Source organism: Zea mays, chromosome 8 (genome assembly GCF_902167145.1).
Source record: "Zea mays cultivar B73 chromosome 8, Zm-B73-REFERENCE-NAM-5.0, whole genome shotgun sequence".
Lineage (NCBI taxonomy): Eukaryota > Viridiplantae > Streptophyta > Magnoliopsida > Poales > Poaceae > Zea > Zea mays.
The window spans coordinates 30,528,051-30,540,485 of NC_050103.1; the positions used below are offsets into that span (position 1 = coordinate 30,528,051).

Consider the following 12,435-nt stretch of genomic DNA (forward strand, 5'->3'; position numbering starts at 1 on the left):
TAGTGTACTGCATCTTCATGTAGCACTCTAACTTGATTTTTTTGTCTGGTTTTTATTGCTTCAAAACTCTTTTTGGAAAATATGTATAAAATATTTAAGAACATGATTATTGGAGAGAAATAAGGGCATGTACAATCCAGAGACCTGAATTGGTCTTTAAAGTATAAGAGACAAATAAAAAATTATATGATACAATCTAGAGACCATAGATCATAAATGCAGTCAATACACAATATGTATAAAGAGCGCATCTCTTGATTTTTTTCACTTGCCCCCTCTAAAGATACCCCTAATTATTGAGATTGTACAAGCTCATTTCCTATTATACAAAGCAGGTTCGAAACAGCCTCCACCACGCTGTCCACGTCAGCCATCAATTTTCCAGTCGTTCGATATTTGATCAATGGTCATGGCAGCGTCTGAGCTCTTCTCATTTCCCTTCCATATAGGGCTCTTGAATCTTCATTCCCAGCTATTGTCTCTCTCGCCCACCACACTCCACTCGCAATGTATGACATGGACATCGCCGCCCACTCCATCGCCTAATCATCCTATCGTCGTGCTCCGCCGCGCCCTGCAGGTGCTTCTCATCCGCCGCGTCCTGCAGGTGCACTGCTCGTAGCTGTTGATCTGGTTTGCCGCCATTGATTCGTCGCCTCCTTCATTTTAGGGTTCCTGTTTTTCGACCGAACGCGCTTCAAATCAAGGTTTATTCGCTATCTCCAGTTTTGTGTTTGAGTTTGCCTCAAGTAATCAATGACTTCCATCACAAATCGTTTCAAGATTTGCGTTTTCCATCATTAATTAGTGGAATCGCATTTACAATTTCCAAAGGTGACTGTTCCTTCGTTTTAGGGTTCCTGTTCTTCGACCGAACGCGCTTCAAATCAAGGTTTATTCGCTATCTCCAGTTTTGTGTTTGAGTTTGCCTCAAATAATCAATGACTTCCATCACAAATCGTTTCAAGATTTGTGTTTGTTTATAGCGCTGCCTAAATAAAATGCTCAATGAACTCAAGAGTCTTCTTGTCTGCTGTTTGTTGCGAGCTGCTAAAGCATGTCAGTTGTATTACCATAGAAAATACTGTGTTTATGTGGCGTCCGAGCTTGCTTAACGTTTCTTGTGTTCCTAGTTACCTCGCCTCTCCATACCGAATTTCAGATAAATTAGTGCCTTGTAGTACCTTTCGTGCATCATCTGGTTCTTGTTTCATGGTAGCACAGGGGTCCAGGAAGAGGTCAGCAGATGGAACTGTTAAAATTTGAAAAATTCTCAGCTTGAACTAATTGCATGGTTTTTTGAGATTTAGCAAAGCCTAAATGTGTATTTCAGCTGCTCGATGTACCATTTCCCCCTGAATAGCCTAAACTGTCCAGATGATGATGGGAACTTTTTCCCTTTTTCAAATTAACTTCAGTGTCTCTTTGTTTGATGAGTTGATGTTTTTTCCCATCATCATCTGGACAGTTTAGGCTATTCAGGGGGAAATTGGTAGACATTGTCTTCTTAGATTTTTTCCCTATATGTACAAATGGCCTTGACCATCTTTTGGGTTTCATCATTCTAGAAACCCCTTTCTTAGGGTTTAAGTTTTTTGTGTGGGGGTTTAGGGTTTAATCCCCTTCTTATGTAGTGCAATTTTCAGTTACGGAAGCAGGTCTTCCTACAGCCCCTGCTTCAAAATAGCTTGCTTTATATTTTTGTAGAATTCATCAAAAGAATAGGAGTATAAGCATTATGTTTTCATTAAAAGAATAGGAGTGTCATCATTATGTTTTCCAGATGGGATTAACATTGTACTTGCCAATTGTTTGTATCAGCAATCTTGTCCTTTCTTGGTGATATCGGTACGCGCAAGAATTATCATCTACCCACCATCTATCCGAGGAGGTAATTGCATTTTGCCTTCCCTACAAATTTGCGTAGAAATCAATTTGTTCCATATGAGAATTATGGTCCTTCTGCAATGTTCTATATGTCTTCCCTACTAATTTAATTACCTACAATATTGCAAATGGATCTTCTATCATGTTTCATATGTCTTTCCCTACTAATTCAATTGCCTACAAACTATGGCTTAGCTCACAGAGACCATCTGCCATGTGTTTATTGAACATTCTACTTGCTCCCTTGACCTCTTTTGGTCATACCATAGGGTGGTTTTTGTACTGGTCCTCTTGGACCTTAAATTCCCCTCTTCTTATTACAAAGATGCGCAGCTCTCCTGCGTTTTTCGAGGGAGAAAAAATGGTTCATGACGGCTTCTCTGTACGTTATTTGCCTTCCCTACTAATACAACTGCCTATAAATTTGCATAGAAATTAATTTATTTAATATGCAAATAGTTCTTGCAATGACTAGGACTACTCTTACTAATTTATTATGTTCTGGAGAACACCAAACCACATAAGCTAAGGATTAGCTCACAGAGATCTTCAGTCATGTGTTTATTGAACCTTCTACTTACTCACCTGACTTCTCTTTGCCATACTGACCCATCGTGTCTTGTAAAAATAAGTTTACAGCCTACCAAAAAATATGTTCATATCATGTAGATGCATAATGCAGTATTTTCATCTGTGAATTTGAGAACGCAATTGAAAAGTAATTTAGTGTTTGCCATTTATATATATATATATATATATATATATATATATATATATATATATATATATATATATATATATATATATATATATATATATATATATATATATATATATATATATATATCCTACAATAGAGTGCTTTATGCAGCCATCGTAACCATGAAGTAGTATTCTTTTCTTTCATTTCTCTGAATACTGTCATTAATTCCTAGAGAGTATTTCTTTAAAAAGTAATAATCAGATACTTCTAGTTGGTTTGAGAGGGATTGTATCAGTTCTCTTCTTTTTTTGTCCTTTCTATTTCCCATATCATGTTAATGCCTGATTGTTTTGATGTACTCGGTTCATTAAATTAAAGGAATTTAGGTTCAAAGAACATTCGTTAAGCAGTGGCCATATTAGTTATGCATTGAGCTTCTTTGTTCAATAAACTACATAATACACCAACTGTAAAGTACACAGCTAAATTAGGTAACCATAGATGTACATACATAGAAGCATAAACATACAATTACATGTACACACATAGAGAGTGTATGTCTCAGATTTTTTCCCCTAGAGATAACATAAGAGATTAGTGCCACTATATTTCCTATATACAAACATATCTGGATATATACACATATATATATTGTCTATATCGATTGTCTAGTACGAATAACATACAAGAAGCAAAGTAAGTATCTTCGTACAATCATAAATAAACATCGCTTTATTTCAATTCATTTCAATTCCACATGTTCCCATAATTATATAGCTATGTACTCTTCTTTTAGCAAAAAAAGTAGTGTTCATTTGGCCCAGACCACATTTTTTTAATCCTAAACATTTTAGATTTGCCATACGTGCAATCGATCTTATATGACGTACATAAACATTTACACACAACACTTTTAAAAATAAGAGAGATCATTCTAGATTTTTTTTGGTTTGTTTGAAATATGGCCAATCCATATCAATCTTGTGTACAAGACTATCCTATGTTTCATATAGAAGGAAGAATCTTTGAGAGGGCAGATAGAGGGATTTAGGCTATCTTCAACAACTTTTTTATTTTCAATTTCAATTTGTAAATAGTGTTATGTACAGTGTTATTTACATTGACGTGTGTCCCTGTTTTACACTAAAAAACAGCCTTATTAAATAGAAACACCGCATTGGGTTGCAAGCTCACATGCGAGTCGGGAAGAGGCCTACTGGTCAGCGACACAGCGCCATCAGACAGGATTTGGCAGTGGAGAACGTGTGAAAACAAAGACCGACACGCGAGGTCAAAGTCGTCGTCTCGCTCGAGGCCGACCACCACCACCTTGTTTTTACCCAGCCCACATTATTAATTAACGGAACGTACAGTACCAGTCTCACACTCTCACTCTCCTCTGTTCTGCTCTGCTCTGCTGGAGGCTGGAGCTGCCTCTCTCGTCCCCACTTCTTGCGGCAGCGGGGAGCGGGCAGCAGCGCCGGCGAGTGACACTACTGTCTACTGCCCTCCAGCTCTCACCCGGCCAGTCTCTCCAGGTTCGGTTCCCCCCCCCCCCCCCCCCCCCCCCCCCCCCCCCCCCCCCCAACTTGGGCCGGGGCCCCCCCTCCCTGTTGCTTTCTCTGCTGGGTAGCTTCGCACTTGCTTCCCCCACCCCCCATGGCCCCATCTAGCCATCTCCATCACCACCACCATTCCATTCCCATTCTCCTCCCCATGCTCGCCCGTGCCGACGCCGACGCCGGCTCTGCCCCCACAAAGCGTACACAAACCTTCCTCTGAGCCACAACCACCCACGGCTCCATAGATCTGCCATGGCTGCCAGTGCCTCCTTCCTCCCCATCCTGCTCCTCCTCCTGCTCCTTGCCAATGCCGTCCGCGCGCTCAACCAGGACGGCGTCCACCTGCTCGAAGCCAAGCGCGCGCTCACCGTCCCGCCGGGCGCGCTCGCCGACTGGAACCCGCGCGACGCCACGCCCTGCGCCTGGACGGGCGTCACCTGCGACGACGCCGGCGCCGTCACCGCCGTCTCCCTCCCCAACCTCAACCTCACGGGCTCCTTCCCTGCCGCCGCGCTCTGCCGCCTCCCGCGCCTGCGCTCCGTCGATCTCAACACCAACTACATCGGCCCGGACCTCGATCCCGCCCCCGCCGCGCTCGCACGCTGCGCCTCCCTCCAGCGCCTCGACCTCTCCATGAACGCGCTCGTCGGCCCGCTCCCCGACGCGCTCGCCGACCTCCCGGATCTCCTCTACCTCAACCTCGACAGCAACAACTTCTCCGGACCCATCCCGGACTCCTTCGCCCGCTTCAGGAAGCTCCAGTCGCTCTCCCTCGTCTACAACCTGCTCGGCGGCGGGGTCCCGCCCTTCCTCGGAGCAGTCGCCACGCTCCTGGAGCTCAACCTCTCCTACAACCCCTTCGCGCCGGGACCCGTGCCGGCCACGCTCGGCGGCCTCTCCGACCTGCGCGTGCTCTGGCTCGCCGGCTGCAACCTCATCGGCCCCATCCCGCCGTCCCTCGGCCGTCTCGCCAACCTCACAAACCTGGACCTGTCCACCAACGGCCTCACCGGCCCGATACCGCCGGAGATCACGGGCCTCGCCAGCGCGCTCCAGATCGAGCTCTACAACAACTCGCTCACGGGACCCATCCCCAGGGGATTCGGCAACCTCAAGGAGCTGAGGGCCATCGATCTAGCCATGAACCGCCTCGACGGAGCCATCCCGGAGGACCTCTTCCACGCGCCCAGGCTGGAGACCGTGCACCTCTACTCCAACAAGCTCACGGGCCCCGTGCCGGACTCGGTGGCCAGGGCGCCCTCGCTCGTCGAGCTCCGCCTCTTCGCAAACAGCCTCAACGGCGCGCTGCCCGCCGACCTCGGCAAGAACGCGCCGCTCGTGTGCCTCGACGTTTCCGACAACTCCATCTCCGGCGAGATCCCCCGGGGTGTATGCGACCGCGGCGAGCTTGAGGAGCTGCTCATGCTCGACAACCACCTGTCGGGACACATCCCCGAGGGGCTCGCCCGCTGCCGGAGGCTGCGCCGGGTGCGCCTCTCCAGCAACAGGATCGCCGGGGACGTGCCCGACGCCGTCTGGGGCCTGCCGCACATGTCGCTTCTCGAGCTCAACGACAACCAGCTCACGGGAGAGATCTCCCCGGCAATCGCCGGCGCCGCCAACCTGACCAAACTAGTGCTGTCCAACAACCGGCTGACCGGGAGCATCCCGTCGGAGATCGGGTCGGTGTCCAACCTTTACGAGCTGTCGGCCGACGGCAACATGCTGTCTGGCCCGCTGCCGGGCTCTCTTGGCGGCTTAGCTGAGCTGGGCCGCCTTGTGTTGCGGAACAATTCGCTGTCTGGGCAGTTGCTCCAGGGGATCCAAATCCAGTCGTGGAAGAAGCTGAGCGAGCTCAGCCTCGCGGACAATGGCTTCACCGGATCCATACCGCCGGAGCTCGGTGACCTGCCGGTGCTCAACTACCTTGACCTCTCCGGCAACGAGCTTAGCGGCGAGGTGCCGATGCAGCTGGAGAACCTGAAGCTGAACCAGTTCAATGTGTCCAACAACCAGCTGCGTGGCCCGCTGCCGCCGCAGTATGCCACGGAGACGTACCGCAGCAGCTTCTTGGGCAACCCTGGGCTTTGTGGAGAGATCGCCGGTCTATGTGCCGACTCGGAGGGGGGAAGGCTGTCAAGAAGGTACCGTGGCTCAGGCTTTGCCTGGATGATGCGCTCCATCTTCATGTTTGCAGCTGCCATCCTGGTCGCCGGAGTGGCGTGGTTCTACTGGCGGTACCGGAGCTTCAGCAAATCGAAGCTGCGCGTGGACCGCTCGAAATGGACATTGACGTCTTTCCACAAGCTCTCATTCAGCGAGTACGAGATCCTTGATTGCCTGGACGAGGACAACGTGATTGGCAGCGGCGCGTCCGGGAAGGTGTACAAGGCCGTGCTGAGCAACGGCGAGGTGGTGGCGGTGAAGAAGCTGTGGAGCACGGCGGTGAAGAAGGAGGAGGGCTCTGCATCTGCATCTGCTGCCGACAACAGCTTTGAGGCGGAGGTGAGGACGCTGGGCAAGATTCGGCACAAGAACATCGTGAAGCTGTGGTGCTGCTGCAGCTGCCGGGACTGCAAGCTGCTGGTGTATGAGTACATGGCGAACGGCAGCCTGGGGGACGTGCTGCACAGCAGCAAGGCGGGGTTGCTGGACTGGGCGACGCGGTACAAGGTTGCGCTGGATGCGGCGGAGGGGCTGTCCTACCTCCACCACGACAGCGTGCCGGCGATCGTCCACCGGGACGTGAAGTCGAACAACATCCTCCTGGATGCGGAGTTCAGTGCCCGTGTGGCGGACTTCGGGGTGGCCAAGGTGGTGGAGGGGGGGACCACCGCCATGTCGGTGATCGCCGGCTCGTGCGGTTACATTGCGCCTGGTATGTACTGTACTGTACTTGTTTTCTTCAACCTCAAGCTAGCTAGCGTAGATTGTTTCTGATGGGCGGGCCTGACATTTTTGCAACCATGCACAGAGTATGCATACACGCTTCGTGTGACCGAGAAGAGCGACACCTACAGCTTTGGCGTGGTGCTGCTGGAGCTGGTGACGGGGAAGCCGCCGGTGGATGTGGAGCTGTTCGGGGAGAAGGACCTGGTGAAGTGGGTGTGCAGCACGATGGAGCACGAGGGCGTGGAGCACGTCCTGGACAGCAGGCTGGACATGGGTTTCAAGGAGGAGATGGTCCGGGTGCTCCACATCGGGCTCCTGTGCGCGAGCTCGCTGCCGATCAACCGGCCGGCGATGCGGAGGGTGGTGAAGATGCTGCAGGAGGTGCGCGCTCCGCCGGCGCGGGTGGTGGTGGACAGGGACGGGAAGCTGTCGCCGTACTACTACTACGAGGACGCGTCGTCGGAGCAAGGGAGCAGCTAGCGTGTAATTGTCTTGCATGGCATTGATTCCGGGCGGTAGGGTGGACGAAACAACAGCTAATTGATGACTTGCATGGCCCTTGGTTGGTTGCATTGCATTGCATTTGCTTTGCTAGCTACCAATTCACAGCATCAGAGATGAACTGATGCAAGCATTCTACGAGCCTGTTCTTCTAATGCTTCTATGTTATTTTGTCATTATAAATTAGTCCGAAAAGCTAGCTTGACTTTAATCTGAATCCAACAGTCTAACAGTCTGTCTGGCTCTGAAACATCTGCTGCAGCAGTACAAGAGGGACCAGGCGCTCTTCTTCTGATGGGTCCCTCGCTCGGTCGTTCAAGTTGGACTTTCCTCTGACAAATTGGAATTTGTGTCGCTCGGCAGCATTTTGCCGCACTCGATGTTGAACAATAGATTTATGAATAGATTCATCAAGTCACAGGAAAGAATATATCTATTAAGTAAATACTAAAAATCTTAAATACAGGTTCCACCAAGCCTTCATGTTAATCCTCAATAGAAAAAAAGATAGATCCTACAAATTCTCACAAAAGTCAAAAACACAGTACCATCAATTCAGCATAACCTAATCAACATCGGTAATGAACTTATTGGATATATTCTATATTGGTAATAAATTTACTAGATCTATTCTATTTTCTAAGTAATTGCATACCTTGTCTGTTGCACAAAACAATATAAAGTAGCTTACAACTCTATATTTAAATTACTTATCCAACTGGTTTAAGGTGCTTTGGCTCCTATAATTACTGAGTCTCAGACATTCTTATGCACTCGTAAGGCCACTTGGAAGTATCTATGGTGAGACAACATTTTTCTAGCTTGTTTGTGATCACAAATAACAAGTTCCTTGAGTTTTTTATACCTATGAGGAGCTCAAACACTCGGGGTCATGGAATTTTTTATCACTATTTTGGGTTTTTGATTCCTTGGAATGTTGTTTGTTCTAACATGTCAAACATGAAAGTCTAATAACTCTGTCACATGATGCTTTCCTTGGGACCATTTTTGTGTAGTTTTTTCATGTCCCATCCACTCGAACCGATTTTAATATTTTCACCATTTTTTTAGTTATAGCTCGCTGGATTTAGATGTTTTGGGATCTGGAACTATCAAGTCCTATACATTCTTATGCAACTATCAAGGCCACTAAGATGTATCTAGGATCAGGCAATAATTTTCTAGTTAGTATCTGCTTATAAACAACGAGTTCTTTGAATTTTCTACATCTATGAGGAACTCAACTGCTCGGGCCATGAGTTTGTTTTTTTTTGCTATTTTGGGGTTTTTATTTCTTGGATTTTTATTTATTGTGACATGTCAAACATGGCAATCTAAGCACTCATCCATATGTTGTTTATCTTGTGACCATTTACTTGTGTAGATTTTTCACGTCCCATGCACTCAGATCGATTTTAATGCTTTCACAATTTTTAATGAGTTACTCACTGGTTTAGAGTGTTTTGGGGGTTTCTAAACTATCGAGTCCAAGACATTCTTTGGCAACTATTAAGGCCACTAAGATGTATATAGGGTGAGACAATATTTTTCTAGCTAGTTTCTTACCACAAACAATATGTTCTTTGGATTTTCCTACACCTATATGTGGAGCTCAAATAACCAATGTCATGAGTTTCTTTTTTGCTATTTTATGTTTATTATCTCTAGGCTTTTTGGTTGTTGTGGCACTTAGTCACATGTTGTTTTTCTTGGGCCAAATTTCTTTTGTACATTTTTATGGTCCATGCTATCAGACCAGTTCTCACGTTTCACCATTTTGTGAACTATAGCAGGTGTTTTGGGGGTCCTAGAACTACTGAACCCAAACATTCTTAGGCAACTCGTAGTGCCACTTGTATGTGTCTATGATGCGTCAACATTTTGTAGCTAGTTGATCACAAATGACGAGTTCTCTAGATTTTGTACACCCATGAGGAGCTCAAATACCCAGGGTCATGAGTTTGTTTCACTATGCTCAAATGACGAGTTCTTGGTATTCTAGTTTTTTTATTCCTGGGATTTTTGTTTGTTTTGGCACTTTCCACATGCTCTGTTTTTCTTAGACTTGTTTTCTTTTATAGATTTTTTACGACCCGTGCTCACAAATATATTCTCACATTTTCACAATATTTCATGAGCTATAACGCACTAGTTTCATGTGTTTGGGGGTCCTAGAACTATTGAGCCCTTATCATTCTTAAGCCACTGCTAAGTATCATGGATGAGATAACATTTTTCTAGCTAGTTTCTAGTCACAAATAACAAGTTCTTTGGATTTTCTACACCTATGAGGAGCTCAAATGGTCAGGGTCATGAGTTTTTATCACTATTTTGGGTTTTTGATTCCTTGGATTGTTGTTTGTTCTGACATGTCAAACATGTATAAGAGCGCAATCACATGATGCTTTCCTTGGGACCATTTTATCGTGTAATTTTTCATGTCCCGTGCACTCAGACCGATTTTAATGTTTTCACCATTTTTTGTGAGTTATAGCTCACTAGTTTTAGGCGTTTGGGGGTTCTTGATCTATAGAGTCCTAGACATTTTTATGCAACTATTAATTCCACTAAGATGTATCTAGGGTTAGACAACAATTTTCTAGCTAGTTTTACTTATAAACAACTGAGTTATTTGAATTTTCTACACCCATGAGGAGCTCAACTGCTCGGGTCATGTGTTTCTTTGCTATTTTGAGCTTTTTATTCCTTGGATTTTTGTTTGTTTAGACATATCAAACATGGCAATCTAAGCACTCAACCACATCTTGTTTTTCTTATGACCATTTACTTATGCAGATTTTTCACGTCCCATGCACTCAGATCGATTTTAATATGCTTTCACAATTTTTCATGAGTTATAACTCATTAGTTTAGGTGTATTGGAGGTTTCAAAACTATCAAGTCCAAGACATTTTTTGGCAATAGGTCACTAAGATGTATCTAGGGTGAGACAACATTTTTGTAGCAAGTTTCTGATCACAAACAACATGTTGTTTGGATTTTCTACACCTATGTGGAGCTCAAATAACCAGGGTCATGAGTTTTGTTGCTCTTTTATGTTTATTATCCCCAGGATTTTTGTTGTTCTAGCACTTAGCCACATGTTGTTAAAGGTATTGTAAGCTTTAGAAATGACTAAAAAAGGACTTCCTTCTGAAGTTGCAAAGAGAATGACATTCGAAGAGCAGTTAACTAGAGAAACTTGGATAAAGGAAGAAGCATCAAACCAGCACACCTTCATGGCACCCCCTCCAAAGGACTCTACCTAAAATCTCGGGACGAGATTCCTTTAAGGGGGAGGGCTGTAACACCCCAGGTGTTACTTAGGGTCTTCACTCAAGGCTACACAAGTCCTGCCCATCATCACATGTGGTTTAACTTGAGCAAAGTACACCAAACTTGGAAATCAAGATCCTAAGTAAGTGCAACTCATCTTAGGAGACATGACTTGGCTTTATCATGCACATATAGTGGAGAGACATGCCCAAACCCTAATGGAAACCCCTTTGGACAATTGGAGCACTATAAGTGAGCATGACCAAAAGGCTATAAAAACCACATAATCATGACTTGGGCCAATTATAACATTTGTAGTACACCTAATACCCTACCAAAAATAGTAAGGAAGTGACCCCAAAAAGGTTTCAGAAAAACCCCAAAAGGTTCACCAAAGGGTTGAGCATAAGAGAAAAATCAGAATTCTTCTAAGTCCAAAACCAACCCTTTTCCAAAGATCAAACATGTTCACCCTCTTTCAAACTTCAAAACCACTTGACCCAATTGACAAAGTGGCGCCTAAAGACCCTTAGAACACCCTGGAAAAGTTTGAACCCAACCCTAAGTCGTTTGACACGACTTGGCACGAGTTTTGTCTCGGTGTGGATAGCTCTGACAGAGCCGACTTCCCACCCCCATATCTCTCTAACCCGACCACATCTTCCCTTGTGTTGGGGACTTGTTCTCAAATGCTAAGAGTTAAGAACAAGGCAACATAGAAAGTGTTAAACGTTAAAGTCCTTCGTCCTTCGAAGCATTATCTCCCTTTAGATATAATGAATTCTGGACGAAGGTTATGAAGTACATGCCTTCATAAACACAATAAATGATGAAGAAGGATTCATATATAAAATATGGAAAATAAAATAAACACTTTAAACGTAATTATTATCAACTTATTTTTATTTGCGTTACTATATCAACAATAATAAATTGTAAATGTACCTTCGGCTCGAAGGAAAGAAAGAGTACAAGAGTGATGCGAAAGCGAATGCCAAGTCAGCGTGAACATTACGGGAATACTGTTCACCTATTTGTAGGCACGGGTCGCAGCCCATGCAAAATTACATCCAGGCCCTTTGCTTTTGACAATAACTCTATAGTAATCTATCTGGGTCTAGATAGTCTTTTCCTCTTTAAGTCGGTTTCCTCTTTTCTGCCATCATGCCGAAGCTCCCTTGCGCACAACTTTGGCTCTGTTCCATCCTTCGCATTCTTTCCGTGCTTCTTCATACTGTGAGTTCTAGTTCGAAGATCCCTGTCCACACATTATACTCCAGAGACATTGTTAAATCATGTTTTTGAGGACCTTCGGAAGCCGAAGGCCCCCAACAGTAGCCCCTCGCAATATTAATTTGTTAGAATGATAAATTCAGATTGCGACATGGACGAAGGCCTTAAGCCGAAGGTCCGAAAAAACACCTTCCCTTTGCTAGAATAGCAACAGTCATTGACAAGCAGGACCCTCCAGTTTTCAACGCACTAGGCGTATAAATAAGAGCTCACCACGAGTTCATTTGGTACGCTTTTTTGCCATCTGCTCTTGCTTACTCAATTTTTAGCTCTTGCGCACCAACACTTGCTTGGCTTTTTAAATTTTTAAGCTTCGGCTTT

The 12,435-nt window shown here is 45.4% G+C and overlaps 1 protein-coding gene and 1 long non-coding RNA gene across 3 annotated transcripts; both read left to right on the plus strand.

Moving 5' to 3' along the window:
- Nucleotides 1–459: 459 nt before the first annotated feature.
- LOC103635023 (uncharacterized) lies at nt 460–2,030 on the plus strand. 2 transcript variants are annotated; one of them, XR_557071.2, is made up of 3 exons: nt 460–707; nt 856–892; nt 1,822–2,030. It is a non-coding gene; the product is annotated as an uncharacterized lncRNA (long non-coding RNA). The 2 variants fall into 2 exon arrangements; XR_002749080.1 differs by lacking the exon at nt 856–892 and having other exon boundaries at nt 460–607.
- An 825-nt stretch (nt 2,031–2,855) lies between these two features.
- Nucleotides 2,856–7,762, plus strand: LOC103635022 (receptor-like protein kinase HSL1). Its single transcript, XM_008657589.3, has 2 exons — nt 2,856–7,030; nt 7,127–7,762. Exons 1-2 carry the CDS (start codon nt 4,405–4,407, stop codon nt 7,522–7,524), a joined length of 3,024 nt encoding a protein of 1,007 aa, XP_008655811.1. The 5' UTR covers nt 2,856–4,404; the 3' UTR covers nt 7,525–7,762.
- The last annotated feature ends 4,673 nt before the right edge of the window (nt 7,763–12,435 follow it).

Excerpts from the sequence above, each read along its gene's own strand:
- LOC103635022 (XM_008657589.3), top strand. The coding sequence starts at position 4,405 with ATGGCTGCCAGTGCCTCCTTCCTCCCCATCCTGCTCCTCCTCCTGCTC. Across the intron at positions 7,031-7,126 it reads GTGCGGTTACATTGCGCCTG|AGTATGCATACACGCTTCGT; the intron begins GTATGTACTGTA and ends AACCATGCACAG.